The 23,056-nt window shown below is 48.0% G+C and overlaps 1 protein-coding gene across 1 annotated transcript in view; it reads right to left on the reverse strand.

Moving 5' to 3' along the window:
* Positions 1-10,927: 10,927 nt before the first annotated feature.
* LOC147108370 (cathepsin K-like) overlaps positions 10,928-23,056 on the reverse strand; it is a 43,223-nt gene continuing 31,094 nt past the window's right edge. The window contains exon 6 of the mRNA XM_086006038.1: positions 10,928-11,429. Coding sequence (XP_085862164.1) covers positions 10,945-11,429 — 485 coding nt within the window. The 3' untranslated portion in view covers positions 10,928-10,944. The remainder of the gene's footprint in view (positions 11,430-23,056) is intronic.

Below are 23,056 nucleotides of genomic sequence, written 5' to 3' on the forward strand. Positions count from 1 at the left end.
TCTCAACCTCTCAGCATCTACCCTGTCAATCTCTCATAGAATCTTATATGTTTCAATGCGATCACCTGTCATACTTCTAAACTCCAGAGAGTATAGGCCCACTCTACTCAATCTCTCACCATAGGACAACCATTTGTCCCAGGAATCTATCTAGTGAACCTTTGTTGCTCCGTCTTCAAAGCAAGTATATCTTTTCTTAGATAAGGAGTCATAGAGTCAAAATGGCAGAGAAGGAGGCCATTCAGCCCATCGAGTCTGTGCCGGCTCTCTGTAGAGCAAGCCAGTCAGTCCCATTCCCCCGCTCTATCCCCGTAGCCTTGCAAGTTTATTTCTCTCAAATGCCTATGCAGTCTCTCCTTGAAAATATTGAGTGTCTCTGTTTCCACCACTTCCATCGGCAGCGAGTTCCAGGTCCTAACCACTCGCTGCGTAAAAAAGTTTTTCCTCACATCCCCCCCGAGTCTCTTGCCCAAAACCTTAAATCTGTGTCCCCTAGTCCTTATACCATCAACTAATGGGAAAAGCCTTTCCCCATCTAGCCTATCCAAACCCGTCATAATCTTGTACACCTCTATCAAATCACCCTTCAACCTCCTTTGCACTAGTGAAAACAAATCCAGCATCTCCAACTTGTCCTTGTAGCTAAGATCCCTCATCCCTGGAACCACTCTAGTACATCTCCTCTGCACCCTCTCAAGGGCCTTCACATCCTTCCTAAAGTGTGGTGACCAGAACTGGGTGCAATACTCCAGTTGTGGCCTAACCAGCGCTTTACCAAGGTTCAGCATAACTTCTCTACTTTTGGACTCAATACCTCTATTTTTGAAGCGCAAGGTCCCATATAAGAACATAAGAACATAAGAAATAGGAGCAGGAATAGACCACTTGGCCCCTCGAGCCTGCTCCGCCGTTCAATAAGATCATGGCTGATCTTGAGCTCAAAGCCACTTCCCTGCCTGCTCCCCATAACCCTTCACTCCCTTATCTTGCAAAAATCTGTCTATCTCCACCTTAAATGTATTTAATGACCCAGCCTCCACAGCTCTCTGGCAGAGAATTCCACAAATTTATGGCCCTCTGAGAGAAGAAATTCCTTCTCATCTCAGTTCTAAAAGGGCGACCCTTTATTCTGAAACTATGCCCTTGAGTTCTAGATTTCCCCATGGGGGGAAACATCCTCTCTGCATCTACCTTGTTGAGCCCCCTCAGTATCTTATATGTTTCAATAAGATCACCTCTCATTCTTCTAAATTCCAATGAGTATAGGCCCAACCTGCTCAACCTTTCTTCATAAGACAACCCCCTCATCTCAGGAATCAACCGTGTGAATCGTCTCTGAACTTGATTACTTGCTGTACCTGCATACTAACTTTTTGTACTTCATGCACAAGGACCCCCAGGACCCTCTGAACTGTAGCATTTTGTAATCTCTCTCCATTTAAATAATAATTTGCTTTTTTATTATCCTGCCAAAGTGGATAATCTTGCACTTCCCCACATTATACTCCAGTGCTTTGAGGTGCCTGCTGTACATGGCCCATGTCTCTGAGACATACAGCAGGGCAGGTATCACTGCTGCCCTGTAGACCATGAGCTTAGTGCCGGGTTAGCACTGGAGAGGTACCACCAACGCTGCCTCCGAAAGATCCTGTAAATCCATTGGCAGGATAGGCGCACCAACCTCAGTGTTCTCGCTCAGGCCAACGTCCCCAGCATTGAAGCTCTGACCACACTCAATCAGCTCCGATGGACGGGTCACATTGTCCGCATGCCCGATACGAGACTCCAAAAACAAGCGCTCTACTCGGAGCTCCGTCACGGCAAGAAAGCCCCAGGTGGGCAGAGGAAATGCTTCAAGGACACCCTCAAAGCATCCTTGAAAAAGTGCAACATCCCCACCAACACCTGGGAATCCCTGGCCCAAGACCGCACAAAGTGGAGGAGAAGCATCCAGGAAGGCGCCGAACACCTCGAGTCTCTTCGCCGGGAGCAAGTGGAAGCCAAGCGCAAGCAGCGCAAGGCGCGCACGTCAACCCAAGCACCCCACCCACCCGCCCCTTCAACCACCGTCTGCCCCACCTGTGACAGAGACTGTAGGTCCCGCATTGGACTAATCAGCCACCTGCGAACTCATTTTTATTGTGGAAGCAAGTCCTCCTCAGTTCCGAGGGACTGCCTAAGAAGACATTATACTCCATCTGCCAAATGTTTGCCCATTCACTTAGCCTGCCTATATCCCTTTACAGATTCTTTGAGTCCTCTGCACAACTTGCTTTCCCACCCATCTTTGTATCATCTGCAAACTTGGCTACGTTAAACTCGGTCCCTTCATCCAAGTCATTAATGTAGATTGTAAATAGTTGAGGCCCCGCACCGATCCCTGTGGCACCCCACTAGTTACTGTTTGCCAACCAGAAAATGACCCATTCATCCCGGCTCTCTGCTTTCTGTTAGTTAGCCAATTCTCTATCCATGCTAATATATTACCCCCAACTCCGTGATCTCTTACCTTGTGCAGTAACCTTTTATGTGGCACCTTATCGAATGCCTTCTGGAAATCCAAATACACCACATCCACCGGCTCACCTTTATCTACCCTACTCATTACATCCTCAAAGTACTCCAGCAAATTTGTTAAACATGATTTCCGTTTCATAAAACCATGCTGACTCTGCTTGACTGTAAAATGCCCTGCTACTGCTTCCTTAATGAAGGACTCCAGCATTTTCCCAACGACAGATAGTGTGAATTGTACAACAACAACTTGTATTTATATAGCACCTTTAACGTAGTTAAACGTCCCAAGGCGCTTCCCGGATGTATTATTTTAACCGAGTCACATAAGGAGAAATTAGGGCAGATGTCGAAAAGCTTGGTCAAAGAGGTAGGTCTTAAGGAACGTCTTAAAGGAGGAAAGAGAGGTAGCGAGGCGGAGAGGTTTAGGCAGGGAATTCCAGAGCTTAGGGCCTAGGCAGCTGAAGGCACAGTCACCAATGGTGGAGTGATTGAAATGAGGGATGTTCAAGAGGCCAGAATTAGAGGAGCGCAGCTATCGTGGAGGGTTGTGGGGCTGGGGGAAATTACAGAGATAGGGAGGGGCGAGGCCATGGAGGGACTCCAAAACAAGGATGAGAATTTTAAAATTTTAATTATAATTATATTATTGACATAAGTGACTTCCTTGTGGAGTAAATCTTGCTTCACTCCATGGGAGCACACTCTCGGAAAGTGGGCGTGGAGGCTCGTGCACTCTATCCGCGCGCCGCACGATTTTTGATCAGCCGTGATCGAATTGCACAGTGGAGTAGGCTCGTGGGGCTAAATGACCAGCACCTGTTCCTATACTGGGAACGTTGAACTCTGCAGCCAACTGTTTCTACTTTGGGCGCAGTTGGCGGCCGGGCGCAAATTACGCCAAAGTTGTGCGAGTTTTCAGGAGTTTTTTTTCTCAAGTTGCCACTCAAACTCATTTACATATTGACGAACATAAAACCTGTCATGAACCAGCGCGATCGGGCAGCGTTTCAGAACGTAATTAAAAAAAAAAAATTTGCATTTAAAAATATTCTGCGATATATTTAAGAGAGGTCACTTGGTGCAGTTTGATTTAACACAGCTGAAAATGGATTTATCACAAAACATAAGCATTTTAATCAGAGTGTTCCATCCACCATCTGTGAGTAACCTGATTTTAAATATCTGAAAATACCATTAAAAAGCCATACTGAGCCATTTACTAGTTACATTGGTGTAGTCTGTCTTTTAGTAAATTATATATTTTTTTAAAGCTTTTAAAACGTACGTATTAGTGTCCTTGCGCCTAAAAGAACCAGCTTAACTTTAAGAGCCTCCTTGAAGGCCAGCAAACGGGCACAGTTAGCATAAACTCGCCATGGTGATTACTTTGATTTGGGGGTGGGGCGAGCTTCGAACGCGATGTTTTTAAAATTAGCGCAAAAGATCGCGAAAACTCGAGGTGCGCTGGGCGTAAATTTGTGCTTAAAATTCTGCAATCGTTTGCGCTCGTTTGGCCGATTTTTGTGCCAATTGCGTTGAAAAAACCCAGCGCGACCTAATGGAAACTCCTGCCCTGTGTCAGCATTCCCGATATGTACTCTCATCAGTGGCAGCAGTGCTGAAACGTAAAATTCAGGTGCCATTTATTAGTGTTTCTGACTGATTTTAAATGAAGGGCATTGTGAACCTGGAATCTGGTTGCTGCCAAAAAAAGCCCGTTTTCCTTTTCCTCTCATCCGCCTTTGATGGAAGTGGGGCAGAGACTGGACCTCATAGGGCCTGTTTTACCGGCATTAAAATAGGTGCAACAAGGCCCGATTTTGGGGTGCAATGTCATGCGCCCCAAAGACACCAGAAAAAACGTCCGACCTGAGATTGGGTCAGGCCACTTTCCAGCCGTCTCTGGCGGCCTCCATTATAGGTGTATGTAAATGAGACAAAACAATTGGATAGCGATGAGTGGGGCAGGCACCGGGAATCTTCAGCGGTCTCTGGGGCCACCCACGAAAACAAAGGCTTTATTTTATATAAAATGAATAAAAAGCATTTCTGTGGAGCCAGCTGGAGCGAGCGACTGTTCTCTCCCGACTCCTCGGTCGCCGCGATCGCCCCTCCTCCCCACGTTGTCCGCTCCATCCCAGGGACAAGCTGTCTGACCTGCGAACTGTTCAACTGTGCAAGCTGCCTGACCTGGGCGCTGTTCAACTGTACAAGCTGCCTGACCTGGGCGCTGTTCAACTGTGCAAGCTGCCTGACCTACGAACTGTTCAACTGTACAAGCTGCCTGACCTACGAACTGTTCAACTGTACAAGCTGCCTGACCTGGGCGCTGTTCAACTGTACAAGCTGCCTAACCTGGGCCCTGTTCAACTGTGCAAGCTGCCTGACCTGGGCGCTGTTCAACTGTACAAGCTGCCTGACCTGGGCCCTGTTCAACTGTGCAAGCTGCCTGACCTGCGAACTGTTCAACTGTGCAAGCTGCCTGACCTGGGCCCTGTTCAACTGTGCAAGCTGCCTGACCTGCGAACTGTTCAACTGTGCAAGCTGCCTGACCTGGGCCCTGTTCAACTGTACAAGCTGCCTGACCTGGGCCCTGTTCAACTGTGCAAGCTGCCTGACCTGCGAACTGTTCAACTGTACAAGCTGCCTGACCTACGAACTGTTCAACTGTACAAGCTGCCTGACCTACGAACTGTTCAACTGTACAAGCTGCCTGACCTACGAACTGTTCAACTGTACAAGCTGCCTGACCTATGAACTGTTCAACTGTGCAAGCTGCCTGACCTACGAACTGTTCAACTGTACAAGCTGCCTGACCTACGAACTGTTCAACTGTACAAGCTGCCTGACCTGCGAACTGTTCAACTGTGCAAGCTGCCTGACCTACGAACTGTTCAACTGTACAAGCTGCCTGACCTACGAACTGTTCAACTGTACAAGCTGCCTGACCTACGAACTGTTCAACTGTACAAGCTGCCTGACCTACGAACTGTTCAACTGTACAAGCTGCCTGACCTACGAACTGTTCAACTGTACAAGCTGCCTGACCTACGAACTGTTCAACTGTGCAAGCTGCCTGACCTACGAACTGTTCAACTGTACAAGCTGCCTGACCTACGAACTGTTCAACTGTACAAGCTGCCTGACCTACGAACTGTTCAACTGTGCAAGCTGCCTGACCTACGAACTGTTCAACTGTACAAGCTGCCTGACCTGGGCGCTGTTCAACTGTACAAGCTGCCTGACCTGGGCGCTGTTCAACTGTGCAAGCTGCCTGACCTACGAACTGTTCAACTGTACAAGCTGCCTGACCTACGAACTGTTCAACTGTGCAAGCTGCCTGACCTGGGCCCTGTTCAACTGTACAAGCTGCCTGACCTGGGCCCTGTTCAACTGTACAAGCTGCCTGACCTGGGCCCTGTTCAACTGTACAAGCTGCCTGACCTGGGCCCTGTTCAACTGTGCAAGCTGCCTGACCTACGAACTGTTCAACTGTACAAGCTGCCTGACCTACGAACTGTTCAACTGTGCAAGCTGCCTGACCTACGAACTGTTCAACTGTACAAGCTGCCTGACCTGCGAACTGTTCAACTGTACAAGCTGCCTGACCTACGAACTGTCAACTGTGCAAGCTGCCTAACCTGGGCCCTGTTCAACTGTACAAGCTGCCTGACCTACGAACTGTTCAACTGTACAAGCTGCCTGACCTGGGCCCTGTTCAACTGTACAAGCTGTCTGACCTGCGAACTGTTCAACTGTACAAGCTGCCTGACCTGGGCCCTGTTCAACTGTACAAGCTGCCTGACCTGCGAACTGTTCAACTGTGCAAGCTGCCTGACCTGCGAACTGTTCAACTGTGCAAGCTGCCTGACCTGCGAACTGTTCAACTGTACAAGCTGCCTGACCTGCGAACTGTTCAACTGTACAAGCTGCCTGACCTACGAACTGTTCAACTGTACAAGCTGCCTGACCTACGAACTGTTCAACTGTACAAGCTGCCTGACCTACGAACTGTTCAACTGTACAAGCTGCCTGACCTGGGCCCTGTTCAACTGTACAAGCTGCCTGACCTACGAACTGTTCAACTGTACAAGCTGCCTGACCTGCGAACTGTTCAACTGTACAAGCTGCCTAACCTGGGCCCTGTTCAACTGTACAAGCTGCCACTGGAGGCACGACAGGTGCAACAGCTCACTTGTAAAATCTTCAGGAGGCCCCAGGCCCAATTTGGGGTTGGGGTGCCGAGTCTAGGCCTGAACATTTTTACCCCAGTTTTTACTCTGGCAGTGCCTCTCCCAGCACCAGAAGCTCAACTATGGGGGACAATGTTAACCTGAACTGTGCCAATAGGTAAACTATTCAACTATCAGCAGCATCACAGCCAAGCATAGCCACCCTGCCCTAAATCTGCACAGGTACATTTTCAAGCAAGGTCCGAAATAGGAGCAGAAACTCGGAATGATTTTCTGTCTCTGTAGTTCAGAGATACTAAAACCAATTGGATAGATTTTAACACTGTCCACCCAGCAGAAGCCAGGCGGTTAGGCTGTAAAATGCCTGGGTTACCTGCCCACCGGACAGCTGCCTGGATCCTGCCGTGTCCGATTTTAACATGCACTTCTGAGCAGGCAGCAAAGACACCTGCCTTATGCTTACAGGGTCCTAATTGATATAATCAGAATAGGGTCCAATGTCATCAATCATATACAAGCAGCAACCAATCTGTCTTCCCTTGGCACTTAGCCCCCACTGGACCTCATGATGTGCTTATTTAGATCATTCAAAAGGAATACCCGAACAGCGACCTTAAAGAGACAGGAGCTAAATGTCATCCTGGTCTTACTGGGCCATTGGAGTTAAGGCAAGGGTCAATTGACGTGTGCATTGTCACCCTCAGCTTAAGCAGTTTATGTACAAGAGCCTAGAGAGACATTCCCTCTCTACAACATGACCTGGCAGTCATTGTTGGACATGACAGACAACCAACATGTAACATATAACTTGTACTGTGATTGTCAGACTGGGAGCGTCACTGTGCTACAGTTGCTAGCCAAGAATGGAGCCAAAGTGGGTGGATGCAGTTAAAGAGACAGGTCAGCCATGATCTAATTGAATGGCGGAACAGGCTCGAGGGACTGAATGGCCTCCTGCTGTTCCTATTTTCTGTATGTGAACAAACACATCTGACTGCCTTGTATTGGAACTACCAAATGTGTAGAGCATGAGAATAGACTGAGTCTGAAAACATTAGGGAGTTTTATTGCTGCACATTCTTGTGACTAAAATTATGCAATGTTTTACAAAATGGAACCAAACGCAATATCACAAACTAGAAGAAAAGCAAAATACTGCAGATGCTGGAAATCTGAAATAGAAACAGAAAATGCTGGAAACACTCAGCAGGTCAGGGAGCATCTGTGGAGAGAGAAACAGAGCTAATGTTTCAGGTCGGTGACCCTTGATCAGAAGTGGAAGATGTTAAGAGATTTAACAGTTTTTAAGCAAGTATAGAGCTCGGGCTGAATAAAGTAGCTCGGGCTGGATAAAGGAGCTGTTGGGCTGGCTATAGGATCTCAGGGGCTGGATAAAGGGGTTTGCAGGCCTGATAAAGGAGCTTGCGGTCTATGCGTTGGACACCTCCACTCTAAAACCTCCTAATGAAATCTTTTATTTGGAAAGTGGGAAATACCAGTCTGAGGTAGTTGAGTCTTTGAAAGTAAGAAGGGCTGGAGCATGAGGCCCGGGTAAGCTGGGGATCTCTCTGACAGTCTGATGTATGGTGTACAATTGCTAAACAGGATCATTGCTCCACTAATTCCGAAAGGTTGCTTGTCAGAGAATCGCATTTAGATCTTCGGAAGCTTGGACCCATAGATGAGAGCGTATGTGGGAAAGCTGGCAATTCCACAGTTGTTGTTCCTCCCCCTGGACATCAGGATGTAGCCGGATTGGCCCCAATTTGGTCCCCAGCTGGAATAAAAATGTAAACAGAAAGGAATAAAAGGACGGAACAATTGAAAAAAAGGTATAACCTTCCCTATCACGGACGCTGAATATTTCCTTTACGGGTAGAATTTCTGTGTTGGGGAATTCCTGACCTCACTTTGTAACTGTGGTGGAAACCCCTGGGTGAAATAGTTACATTGAGTTACATCAAGTCTACAGCACAGAAACAGACCATTCGGCCCAGCTGGTCTATGCCGGTGTTTATGCTCCACATGAGCCTCCTCTCACTTTACTTCATCTAACCCCATCAGCATATCCTTCTATTCCTTCCTCCCTCATGTGCTTATCTAGCTTCCCCTTAAAATCATCTATTCTATTTGCCTCAACTACTCCTTGGTAGTGCGTTCCACATTGTTAACACTCTCTGGGTAAAGATGTTTCTCCTGAATTCCCTATTGGATTTATTAGGCTAGAAAAACTAGAGCTCACAAATATCTTATATTTACACATCGAGTTTTGGACTCTCCCACAAGTGGAAACATTTTCTCTACGTCCACCCCATCGAACCCCTTCATCATTTTAAACACCTCAATGAGGGCACCCCTCAGCATTCGATTTACTTGAGAAAAGAGCCACAGCCAGTTCAGCCTTTCCTGATAAGTATATCCTCTCAGTTTTGGTATCATCCTTGTGAATCTGTTTTGTAGCCAGCTTGCTATCCACAGGCACAATGGGCCAAATGACCTCCTTCTGTGCCATAAATTTCTACGATTCTATGATTCTAATGCCTGTTCCCTGACTCCACATGCTCTGAACTTAATCATGAGTCTACTATGTGGTACCTTATCGAAGGCCTTTTGAAAATCCAAATATATTACATCATATTGCATTCTCCTTGTCTATGCTTTCTGTTACTTCAAAGAATTCAATAAGGTTAGTCAAGCATGACCTTCACTTATGGAATCCCTACTGACTACTCTTTATTATATTTTTGGTTTCTAGATGTTTTTCTGTTACATCTTTGAGTAAAGATTCCATTATCTTTCCTACCACCGATGTTAAGCTAACTGGTCTATAGTTCCCTGAACTTGTTCTATCTCCCTTTTTAAATATAGGAATAACATTAACTGTCCACCAGTTCTTTGGCACTATTCCCTTTTCCAATGATTTTTGATATGTATGTAATAATGCCTCTGCCAGAACTTCCCTAACTTCTTTTAATATGTACAGGTGTAATCCATCTGGACCAGGGGTTTTATCCTGTTAACCTCTGAAGTGAAAGTTCTGGAAAGTTTCTCCATGATACCGCAGGTAACTTATAACTGTACGAGCACCACCATTTAGCTTTGGCTGCCTCATTTCCACAAATGACATTTTTGTGACGTCAGCCCTCACTATTCGAACAGCATTTGATCACCATGTGCCATAACTTTCAATTCTCTAACAGGCTCCCTTGGGAGATGGTAGAAGCAGTTGGTATTGGTTCATTCAGATGCAAATTGGATAGATTTCTTTCAGAAAACAACAGACTTGACATGTAGTAAGTGTAGTGAGCTTGGGAGGAACAGGTGACTTTGGAACTATGGTTCCCAAAGCTCTCCACCACTGGGATTTCCTCGCCTCATGTCTGGGTCTGTTGTAGACTAATTGATAGAGATTGATTGCTGTGATTAGTCAACGACTCCAGTATCGTTGTATCACGTGACTACCAGGGTGGCAGAAGGTGAATTAGATGAACCGTGGCTTTTTTCTGTCTAGCAATTCCTATGTTCCTGTATGTTCCTAATTCTATTTTCAATCAGTGTCGATAACTAATTTCCCCATGTTGCTGTGTGTAGCAAACCGTGATAATGAACGGAAGATTTCCTCTGCTCGGTATTTCTACTTGAATCGTGAATCTGTTCAAAAAGAAGCATTTTATGATTTCACCGCTAAATGTACTTGCAAAGTAAAAATATTTTGACCACCATGGAGTTCGGAGTTTGGAGTTCAGAGTTCAAGGCTGCGTGATTCTCTTCTATTGCCCCCTCGCCTTCCCCAGCCTGATTTCCCTCTCCCTGCCCTCCTTAGGACCACTGCTGCCTCCTTCTTCCCAAGCCTCCGAATGTAAATGGCATTGGGAGGAGGTGGGGTGAGGCCCAGATCCCCGGAAGATTTCCCTCCCGTCCAGCCATGTTAGCGCTGTTATGGTAAGGTGGTGGAAAGCATTGGGAAGCAGGGGTGATGAGCAGCCTCCTCTCCCTCTAGTTCAGCCCCCGTTCACCTTCTTGTGCAGGCTTTGTTCTCTGCCAAGGCCGGCCAAGGATGCTCATCTTCCCACCTTTGGGGCACTTTTACCCTTTAACTGCCCGGCTGTTTCTCCTGGTGCTGCCGCTGTGATCCCGCTGTGATCACCACCAGGATTCCGCAATGCCAGGGAGGGCAGGAATGTGGAGCTCAGCAGTCCAGGAGTGGGGAGGGGGGGTAGGGGTGTTGAGGTGATCACAAGAGCGCTTCACAGCCAATGAAGTACTTTTTTCCAAGTGTAGTCACTTGTAATGATGTAGGAAACGCAGCAGCCAATTTGTGCACAGCAAGGTCCCATAAACAGCAATGTGATAATGACCAGATGATCTCTTTTAGTGATGATGGTTGAGGGATAAATATTGGCCCAGGATACTGAGGCGAACTTTCTAATGCCCCAACATAATTGCCTTCTGTTTTCTTGTTCAATTTGTGGTTTCTCCTGTTGTCAGCAGACTGTTTCGGTGTCAGTTTTTGTCTGATAACGCTCCAGTGAAGCGCCTTGGGATGTTTTACTATGTTAAAGGTGCTAGTAATTTTCAGGTAGTTCCGGGATTTTATTGCAGGTTTAACATACCTGTTTTTAACAATATAGTACTTCATTCCTGATTGAACTCCATACCCCACCACTAGTACAGCATGGTTAAAGGAGTTCGTCCTACAACTGGCATCATAATAAACACCTGGAAAATGAAACACACTGTCAGAACCACATCAAGGAGTCTATCAAAACTCTCCTTTCAACTACTTGCATTCCCTTGAGTACAGAAGGTTAAGGGGTGATCGAATGAAGGTGTTTACGATGATTGATAGGACAGATAGAGAGAAACTATTTCCTCTGCTGGGGGAGTTCCAGAACCAGGGTCACAACCTTAAAATTAGAGCCAGGCCGTTCAGAGGTGATGTCAGGAAGCACTTCTTCACACAAAGGGTCGTGGGAATCTTCCCCCCAGAAAAGCTGTTGAGGCTGGGGGATCAATTGAAAATTTTAAAATTGAGATTGATAGATTTTTGTTAGGCAAGAGTATTAAGGGTTACAGAACCAAGGTGGGTGGATGGAGTTAAGATACAGATCAGCCATGTTCTAATTGAATGGCGGAACAGGCTAGAGGAGCACAATGGCCTCGTCCTGTTACTATGTTCCTATTTACCTATGTTTCTAAGTTTATGAAGATCAGATTATGACTGTACCATCTCATAAAAAGATCACATTACTCACATCGAATATATAATTTTCATCTAGAACTGAAAATGAAAGATATTCCAAGAATATTTCTCTGCTGACTCTCCTTCTGCAAGAGTCTTTTGAAAAGAAATGGCTGAACAGGGACTTCATACATCAAACTATCAGATTGCAAAGAATATGCTTCAATATTAAACCATGACAGTAGAATAAACGTACACCGGACACAAACTAATGAACGGCAAGTTAGGATGGATGGAGGATAGTTTTCTTCCTACAAAGTGTGATCCACACTGGGAACGGGTTTCCAGGTAGGATGAAGAAGGTGGGTTCCTCAGGGCTTGGTTCTGGGACAACCACTGATTCTAATTTACATCAATGAATTGGATTCAGAAACTCAACGCAAGTCAGTCAAATTTTCAGATGATACCAAACTGGGGGAGGCAGTGGAATCAGAGGAGGCAGCCCAGAAATTACAGAACAAGTTCAACACAAACTATAATTGGGCAGATCACTGGCTGATGGCATTTAGTGCAACCAAGTGTAAAGTACTGCACATAGGAAGGAAAAATGAGCAACAAACTTACTCCATGAATGGTGATGAGGGATGAAGTTGAAAGAGACCTAGGGATCTTAGCAGACTTAACGCTCAACATATCCAACCAATGCAGAGCAGAAATCAACAAAACCAATAGAATGTTGAATGGTCAGAGCACACCTGAGTACTGGGTCCGGTCAGTGCAAGTGATCAACTGGGGCTCTGGTCAGAGCACACCTGAGTACTGGGTCCGGTCAGTGCAAGTGATCAACCGGGGCTCTGGTCAGAGCACACCTGAGTACTGGGTCCGGTCAGTGCAAGTGATCAACTGGGGCTCTGGTCAGAGCACACCTGAGTACTGGGTCCGGTCAGTGCAAGTGATCAACTGGGGCTCTGGTCAGAGCACACCCGAGTACTGGGTCCGGTCAGTGCAAGTGATCAACTGGGGCTCTGGTCAGAACACACCTGAGTACTGGGTCCGGTCAGTGCAAGTGATCAACCGGGGCTCTGGTCAGAGCACACCTGAGTACTGGGTCCGGTCAGTGCAAGTGATCAACTGGGGCTCTGGTCAGAGCACACCCGAGTACTGGGTCCGGTCAGTGCAAGTGATCAACCGGGGCTCTGGTCAGAGCACACCCGAGTACTGGGTCCGGTCAGTGCAAGTGATCAACCGGGGCTCTGGTCAGAGCACACCCGAGTACTGGGTCCAGTCAGTGCAAGTGATCAACCGGGGCTCTGGTCAGAGCACACCCGAGTACTGGGTCCAGTCAGTGCAAGTGATCAACCGGGGCTCTGGTCAGAGCACACCCGAGTACTGGGTCCGGTCAGTGCAAGTGATCAACCGGGGCTCTGGTCAGAGCACACCCGAGTACTGGGTCCGGTCAGTGCAAGTGATCAACCGGGGCTCTGGTCAGAGCACACCCGAGTACTGGGTCCAGTCAGTGCAAGTGATCAACCAGGGCTCTGGTCAGAGCACACCCGAGTACTGGGTCCAGTCAGTGCAAGTGATCAACCGGGGCTCTGGTCAGAGCACACCCGAGTACTGGGTCCAGTCAGTGCAAGTGATCAACCGGGGCTGTGGTCAGAGCACACCCGAGTACTGGGTCCAGTCAGTGCAAGTGATCAACCGGGGCTCTGGTCAGAGCACACCCGAGTACTGGGTCCAGTCAGTGCAAGTGATCAACCGGGGCTGTGGTCAGAGCACACCCGAGTACTGGGTCCGGTCAGTGCAAGTGATCAACCGGGGCTCTGGTCAGAGCACACCCGAGTACTGGGTCCGGTCAGTGCAAGTGATCAACCGGGGCTCTGGTCAGAGCACACCCGAGTACTGGGTCCAGTCAGTGCAAGTGATCAACCGGGGCTCTGGTCAGAGCACACCCGAGCACTGGGTCCAGTCAGTGCAAGTGATCAACCGGGGCTCTGGTCAGAGCACACCCGAGTACTGGGTCCAGTCAGTGCAAGTGATCAACCGGGGCTCTGGTCAGAGCACACCCGAGTACTGGGTCCAGTCAGTGCAGGTGATCAACCGGGGCTCTGATCAGAGCACACCCGAGTACTGGGTCCAGTCAGTGCAAGTGATCAACCGGGGCTCTGGTCAGAGCACACCCGAGTACTGGGTCCGGTCAGTGCAAGTGATCAACCGGGGCTGTGGTCAGAGCACACCCGAGTACTGGGTCCGGTCAGTGCAAGTGATCAACCGGGGCTGTGGTCAGAGCACACCCGAGTACTGGGTCCAGTCAGTGCAAGTGATCAACCGGGGCTCTGGTCAGAGCACACCTGAGTACTGTGTCCAGTCCTGGTCTTCGAAATGCAAGGGAGACACTTAAGTGTTGCAGGCAGAGCAGAAAAGATCCCAGAGACTGATCCTCAGTATGATGTGTCTGAGATATGAGGAAATAAATTGAGAGGTTTGGGCTTTCAGCCTGGAAAAGGGGGGGGGGCAGAGTCTGAGGGGTGATCTTATAGAGGTGTATAAGATAATAAATGGTGTGCAAAAGCTCGATCTGGAACACTACTTTAAATTAAACAGTGGGAATAAGACACGGGGACACAGGTTCAAACTAGCAAACAGTAACATTAGGAGATTTCTCTTCACACAGAGACTGATCAATGGTGGAGGCAAAATACTTGTGATGGAAGTGGGAATTAGAGGGGTGGATCCACTTTCATTTGTAGGGTTTGGCCAGTGCCAATATCAGTGGGTGCAGGTGCCTGAAGGATTTTTGGACTTTTAAAATGGAGACGCATGTGGGCCAAAATGGCGTTTGGATTTTTGGACTTTAAAAAGGACTGACTGTTGGTTTCTGTGAATAGCAGGAGCTGTCTGTCTTTTGGGTTGTCATGGGACCAGTCTCAACGCTGACGTTATGAAAGGCAGGGGCCTTTTCATATTCGAGCTTGTGTGATTTGGGGCAAACCACCCTTTGTCCATGGAGCCGGGATGTCTGGATGGAAAATGAGGTTTGCAGGCCAAAAGTAACACCTCTGGACTCTTTCAATGAAGGAGCAGTCAAGAACTTAACAAACAGTTAGCAATTCGAGAACTGCTCATCTACAGTAATGGCCTACCATTGTTTTCATCAAGTTGACCAATCCAGGACAGAGACATCACCAGGAAGGCCAACAAACATCTCTGCGACCATGGTAACCAGGAATTGCCCAGCCAGTTTTGTGTATTATACGGGGTATAAATATGCTGAACTTTGGAGATTCAGGGCTTGTTTTCTCTATCATCTGGGACGGGGTTCTCCGCGTAACTATGCATCCGTCAACTCTCCAGGAACGCCCGAAGTGAGTGCCTCGTCGTACTGCCTGAACGTAACTCTCTAGGCCTCATCGCATGCCTCTGTTAGGCACGGTTTTGTCTCTGGAGTCGAACGGAGCCGGGACTGCGTGAATGACAAGGGCTGGTAATTATATCCAGCATACACCTCTAGAAATCCCCAGGACCGCCCACGTGTTTTGCTGCTGAGGAACTGCAAGTGTCCAAGACGCAGGGTAACACGTGTGTGTGTGTGTGTGTGTGTGAGGAGGCTTCCAAGTGTGGCTTCTGACCAAACCGGGAGATGGGTTTAGTTAGAAGGGCTTTTCCATTATCTATGCTTAGATTCTGGGAAGGGGGTTGGTTCGGTGTAACCAACAGGATGGGTATTTTAGTCTAAGGTTATAAGCTAGTGTCCACGGTCACCTACTCATTATGCCGTAAGCGAGAGGAGTAGGGATTGTCGTTTTGTGAGTGTAATAAAAGGAATTGTTCTTTGATCAACCTGAACAGTTTCATTTTCAGAGTGGCGCAAGCGGCGGCGGGAATCTTGGAGCGGTGGAGTGAGTATCAAAGAGGCTCCAAGAGACCAGGTAGGCCTCAGAGCGGCGCAAGCGGCGGCGGGAATCTCGGAGCGGTGGAGTGAATATAAAAGAGGCTCCAAGAGACCAGGTAGGCCTCAGAGCAGCGCGAGCAGCGGGGGGAATCTTGGAGCAGTGGAGTGAGTATAAAAGAGGCTCCAAGAGACCAGTTAGGCCTCAGAGCAGCGCGAGCGGCGGCGGGAATCTCGGAGCGGCGGAGTGAGTATAAAAGATGCTCCAAGAGACCAGGTAGGCCTCAGAGCGACGCGAGCGGCGGCGGGAATCTCGGAGCGGCGGAGTGAGTATAAAAGAGGCTCCAAGAGACCAGGTAGGCCTCAGAGCGTACTAATCTCCAATCTCCGAACTCAGAGGGAAGGAGAGAAGTAAAAAGTGATTGAATTGTTAAGTCACCAGATAGCAGGTAAGTGATTGGTTGGTGAGTATTTCTCTCTTTTTTAAACTTTAACTCTGTGGTTTATAGTTTCTAAAGTCTCTGTGGTGTAGCGGGGACTGTTTCTAAACCAGGGCCCTTAAATATACCATTTAACTGTAGTGTAATTGGTGGGATTGATTTGATTTAATTTAATTGCAATTAATTAAAGGGGAAGTCATGGCAGGACAGCCCGGTGCTGTGGTATGCTCCTCCTGCGCTATGTGGGAACTCAGGGACACTTCCTGTGTCCCTGACAACTACGTGTGCAGGAAGTGTGTCCAGCTGCAGCTACTGGCAGACCGCATTACAGTGCTGGAGCTGCGATTGGATGCTGGACCATTCGCAAGGCTGAGGACGTCATGGATATCACGTTTGATCAGTTGGTCAAACCGCAGGCAAAGGTTGGACAGGCAGAAAGGGAAAAGGTGACCAACAGACAGAGTACAAGGCACAGGCAGGTAGTGCAGGGGTCCCCTGTGGACATCCCCCACTCAAACAGATACACCACTTTGAGTACTGTTGGGGGGGATGGCTTATAAGAGGAAGGCAGCAGCAGCCAACTTCCTGGCACCAGGGGTGGCTCTGCTGCACAGGACGGGAGGAAAAAGAGGGGTAGAGATACAGGAATAGGGGATTCTATTGTAAGGGGAATAGATAGGCGTTTCTGCGGCCGCAAATGAGACTCCAGGATGGTGTGTTGCCTCCCTGGTGCAAGGGTCAAGGATGTCTCAGAGCGGCTGCAGAACAGCTAGGAAGTGGAGGGTGAACAGCCAGTTGTCGTGGTGCATATAGGTACCAACAATATAGGTAAAGAACGGGATGAGGTCCTAAAAGCTGAATATAGGGAGTTAGGAAGTAAATTAGAAAACAGGAATTCAAAGGTAGTAATCTCAGGATTGCTACCAGTGCCACATGCTAGTCAGAGTAGAAATAGAAGGATATTTCAGATGAATACATGGCTAAAGGAATGGTGCCGGGGGAGGGATTCAAATTCCTGGAACATTGGAACCGGTTCTGGGGGAGGTGGGACCAGTTCAAACCGGACGGTTTGCACCTGGGCAGGGCCGGGACCGATGTCCTAGGGGGAGTGTTTGCTAGTGCTCTGGGGGAGGGTTTAAACTAAAATGGCAGGGGGTTGGGAACCTGAGCAGGGGGACAGAGGAAATGGAAACAAGGATAAAAGCAAAAGATAGGAAGGAGAAAAACAAAAGTGGCAGTCAGAGAAATCAATGGTTTAAATCAAACATGGCCACAATAAATAATAATTCCAATAGGTCTAAGAGCATTAAAAAAACAAGCCTGAAGGCTTTGTGTCTTAATGCGAGGAGCATCCGTAATAAGGTGGATGAATTAGCTGCGCAAATAGAGGTAAACGAATATGATTTGATTGGGATTACGGAAACATGGCTCCAGTGTGGCAAAGCCAGGGAACTCAACATCCAGGGGTATTCAATATTCAGGAAAGATAGGCAAAAAGGAAAGGGAGGTGGGGAAGCATTGCTGGTTAAAGAAGGGATTAACACAATTGTAAGGAAGGATATTAGCTCTGATGATGTCGAATCTGTATGGGTAGAACTGAGAAATACCAAGGGGCAGAAAACGTTAGTGGGAGTTGTACATAGACCTCCAAACAGTAATGCGAAGGTTGGGGATGGCATTAAAAGTGAAATTAGAGAAGCGTGCAATAAGGGCACTGTAGTCATCATGGGTGACTTTAATCTACATATAGATTGGGCTAACCAAATTAGTAACAATACTTTGGAGGAGGAATTCCCGGAGTGTTTACGGGATGGTTTCCTAGACCAATATGTCGAGGAACCAACTTGAGATCAGGCCATCTTAGACTAGATATTATGTAACGAGAAAGGATTAATTAGCAATCTTGTTGTACGAGGCCCCTTGGGTCGGAGCGATCATAATATGATCACATTCTTCATTAAGATGGAGAATGATGTAGTTGACTCAGAGACTAGGGTCCTGAATTTAAATAAAGGAAACTACGATGGTCTGAGGCGCGAGTTGGGTAGGGTTGATTGGGGAATGTCACTCAAAGGGTTAACAGTGGATAGGCAATGGCAAACATTCAAACACCACATGGATGAACTACAGAATTTGTTCATCCCAGTTTGGCATAAAAATAAAACAAAAAAGGTGACTCAACCGTGGCTAACGAGGGAAATTAGGGATAGCATAAGATCCAAGGAGAGGACATATAAATTGGCCAGAAAAAGCAGTAATCCAGAGGATTGGGAGCAGTTTAGGATTCAACAAAGGATGGCAAAGGGATTAATTAAGAAAGGGAAAATAGAATATGAGAGTAAGCTTGCAGGGAACATAAAAACTGACTGTAAAAGCTTCTGTAGATATGTGAAGAGAAAAAGATTGGTGAAGTCAAGCGTAGGTCCCTTGCAGTCAGAATCAGGGGAATTTAAAATGGGGAACAAAGAAATGTCAGACCAATTAAATACATATTTTGGTTCTGTCTTCACAAAGGAGGACACAAATAACCTCCCAGAGATGTTGGGGAACATAGGGTCTGGTGAAAGGGAGGAACTGAAAGAAATCAGTATTTGTAGGGAAATGGTGTTCGGGAAATTGATGGGATTGAAGGCCGATAAATCCCCAGGGCCTGATAATCTACATCGTAGGGTTTTAAGGAAGTGGCCCTAGAAATAGTAGATGCATTTCTGATCATCTTCCAACATTCGATGGAACCTGGAACAGTACCCATGGATTGGAGGGTAGCTAATGTTATCCCACTATTCAAAAAAGGTGGTAGAGAGAAAACGCGAAATTACAGACCGGTAAGCCTGACATTGTTAGTGGAGGAAATGCTAGAGTCCATTATAAAAGATGTAATAGCAGAGCACCTGTAAAACAGTGACAGGATCAGACAAAGTCAACATGGATTTACAAAAGGTAAATTGTGCTTGACTAATCTACTGGAATTTTTTGAGGATGTAACTAGTAAAATAGATCAGGGAGAACCAGTGGATGTGGTGTATTTGGACTTTCAGAAGGCTTTCGATAAGGTCCCGCATAAGAGATTAGCGTGTAAAGTTAAGGCACATGGGATTGGGGGCAAGGTATTGACTTGGGTAGAGAACTGGTTGGCAGACAGAAAGCAAAGAGTTGGAATAAACGGGTCTTTTTCCGAGTGGCAGGCAGTGACTAGTGGGGTACTGCAGGGATCGGTCCTTGGACCCCAGCTATTCACAATATATATTAATGATCTAGACAAGGGAACCAGATGTAATATCTCCAAATTTGCAGATGACACAAAGCTGGGTGGTCGTGTGTGCTGTGAGGAGGATGCCAAGAAACTATAGGATGATTTGGACAGGCTGGGTGATTGGGCAGATGCATGGCAGATGCAATATAACGTGGATAAATGTGAGGTTATCCACTTTGGTGGCAAAAACAGGAAGGCAGATTATTATCTGAATGGCAATAGATTGGGAGAAGGGGAAGTGCAACGAGACCTGGGTGTCCTTGTGCACCAGTCGCTGAAGGTAAGCATGCAGGTGCAGCAGGTGGGTAAGAAGGCAAATGGTATGTTGGCCTTCGTAGCGAGAGGGTTTGAGTACAGGAACAAGGATGTCTTGCTGCAGTTATACAGGGCCTTGGTGAGACCACATCTTGAGTATTGTGTGCAGTTTTGGTCGCCTTATCGGAGGAAGGATATTCTTGCCATGGAAGGAGTTCAGCGAAGATTCACCAGGCTGATACCTGGGATGGCAGAAATGACGTATCAGGAGAGATTGGGACGATTGGGCTTGTACTCGCTGGAGTTTAGAAGAATGAGAGGGGATCTCATTGAAACTTATAAAATTCTGGCAGGACTGGTCAGACTAGATGCAGGGAGGATGTTCCCGATGGTCGGGGAGTCCAGAACCAGGGGTCACAGTCTAAAGATAAGGGGTAGGCCATTTAGGACAGAAATGAGGAGGAATTTCTTCACCCAGAGAGTGGTGAACCTGTGGAATTCTCTACCACAGAAGGCAGTAGAGGCCAATACATTAAATATATTCAAGAAGGAGTTGGATATATTTCTTAAGGCTAAAGGCATCAAGGGGTATGGGGAGAAAGCAGGGACCGGGTACTGAACTTGGATGATCAGCCATGAGCGCATTGAATGACAGAGCAGGCTCGAGGGGCCGAATGGCCTACTCCTGCTCCTATCTCCTATGTTATGTTTTTTGTCTGAGTCAATTATAATCTATTCATAGTAACTCCTTGGGTCCGAACTTGAGGGTTGTGGGGCTTATGGTTCGCGGTATAATTCGGAAGACCAACCGGGTGGCATCCAGTCATGGCTGGGTTACACAGTAATCCCACTGGGGATGCTGTGCATCGGGCATAGGAGAAGACCTATCCCGCCTTGGTCTCTCTCTCTGTGTGGGATTGCTTGGTAATCGACAGGCTGGGCAGGGACTATTGTCAAAAGCTTCTGCCGTCCAAGGGAAACAATCCAAACCGGGGAGTTTTTGAGGCACGGGTTGACACAAAGGAGAGTCATAGAAACATGGGGCATGCAAAAACACCGTACAAAATGGCGACTGCGGCAGGACTTGAGGGCGTGGGTAGTCCAAATGACTCTAAGGTTGAAACAGTTCGGTCAAGTTTGAAAGATAGGATCGTGTGCTATGTGTTCACCAAAATTAATGTGTCCCAGCAGTGGGTGCTGGACATGTTACACTCGGACTGTCCTCAGGATAGGGCAGCTGAGTGGACAGGGGAAAAAGAGCATAAGAAGTCCAAAGAAAAGGCAATTTGGCTCATATGCTTGCAAAAACAGGTTCAGCTGTTAAGGAAGCAGGTAAACAGGCTTCAGGGGCAGCTGGAGGAGTCTGAAAGGGAATCAGAAGCACGGGATATAGTGGGTCGGCAGTTGGTGGGGGAATTAGCTCTAGAAAAGCAGGAAAGGAGGGCTGTAGAAGAGTCTTTCCAGATGGCCGGGGAGTATGTATAGTGCGAAGTAACAGAGGCCAAGCTCAATGAGCAAATTCTCTGGGAGGAAAACTCACATTTAGCAGCGAAAGCTGAAGGGCTAGAGAGCCAGTATAATGATATCAAAACTGCCTACAAGGAATCAAGAAGTAGGACTTTTGAGGATTGTAGTCAGGATCAGAACGAGGAAAAGATCAGGAAGCTACAAAGCTCTTTGGCTGGGGCTAGAGGCATGGTGTGCTTAATGGCACCAGGTGGATCCCAGTTAGACTGGGAAGAGGATAGGCCCCCAACAGAAGTGACTGTAGCAGTACAGGAGGAAGTAGCTCCACCAGTGGGCAGGGAGCAACCGGGACCCATGTGTCCATTGCGACAGTGGAGGTATGGTTCGCCGGCACCCAATGGTGACGAGGGCCCACCCCAAAAACGACTACGTGGTCCCGTTCATGACTCCTCAGCTCCAAACGATGGTGGAGGGGCTGAAAAAGATTAGCATCAAAGAGGACCCCACAGTCCATTTCGCTAAGGTAGAACAGATGGGGGGCTTAAACGAGTGTAACAATGCAGAAACGCATAAGGCACTTTTATTCTCCCTGGAAGGGACACTATAACAAAGGCTGTCCACTGCCTCTAAGGCGGGATGGGGCACTATTGTGGGGCTCAAGGAAGAAATCCTACAAGCCATGGGCCATACTCAGGGGAGTCCATTTTCCCTAGTTGAGAATACCCTGCAGATGCCCGGAGAAGCGCCGATTGCGTTTGCCGACAGGCTCTGGCCCGTCTACGCTAAGGCCACGGTGGGCACACCGGACAGAGTGCAACTGCTAGGGGAGGTCCGTAATCACTGGCTAAGGACCCTGGTTGCCAAAAGTATCCCAGGTATTCGAGACAAGGCTGATGCCTGGTTCGATGCCGAGGACCTCGCTAACACCGAGGCCGGGGTGCTTAGAAAGCTCACCATGGCTTTCAAGTCACTGGGTGGGGAGGAGGTGAAGCAACGGGGTCAGGTCAGTGAAATGAAGGCCGGTAAGGGGGAAAGGAAGGAATGGTGTCAGGAAGGGCCCCACACAAGTGAGTCAAAAGCTTTTTCAGTGTGGACAGATGGGGCATTGGAGGCGGGAGAGTCCAACCCAGAAAGGGGTACCCGGCCGAGGAGGGCCTCCCGGGAAGAAGTCCCCAAACACCGACACGAGGGAGACCAGCCAGCAGTCAGGATACGAGGTCCTAGTGGCTGCCCTCCGTACGGTGATGGGCAAGGACACCGGTAGACTTGATGCTGCAGTCAGCGAGGTCATACCGAGCACTCCAGTGGGTCCCCCGTCACCCTGACTAGAGCGCGCTCAGCCTGAGTAACTGTGCCCGCTGATCTACGATGGGTGGGGCAGGCCCTGTGCACGGATGGGGGGTGGAAACAGTCATGGGGAAGTACCTGGTGGACACAGGAGCCTCGAGCACGGTGATCCATTCCAAGGGCCTGGACAATTCACCCTGGTCCAGTAAAGTCCCCTTCAGTTTAATGGGGTTCACCGGGGATGAGCAGGCGGGAGCAAGGTCTATTCCCCTTACCAAAAGGCTAGGTTCCCTCACCACTAACTGGGAGTGCGTTCTCATGAAATGGGATCAGCCCGGGTGGGGAGTCATTGGATGCGACTTCATGTTGGCCCACAGGATCACTGTAGATTTTAAGAACCATTGCTTGTGGGGAGCAGTGGGTTCCGATAAGGTGCATGAGGTAATGGTAATACCCAGAGACAAGGGGGGACGAGGGAACGTCTGCAGCATGAAGCCCCGGGGTAGTTACGACCTAGAGGTTTTGGTCAGTAACATCCCGCTCCAATACCAGGCAGAGGTGCGGAGCAATTTA

This window comes from Somniosus microcephalus, chromosome 13, assembly GCF_052327205.1.
Source record: "Somniosus microcephalus isolate GS21.2 chromosome 13, FLI_Smic_1.0, whole genome shotgun sequence".
NCBI lineage: Eukaryota > Metazoa > Chordata > Chondrichthyes > Squaliformes > Somniosidae > Somniosus > Somniosus microcephalus.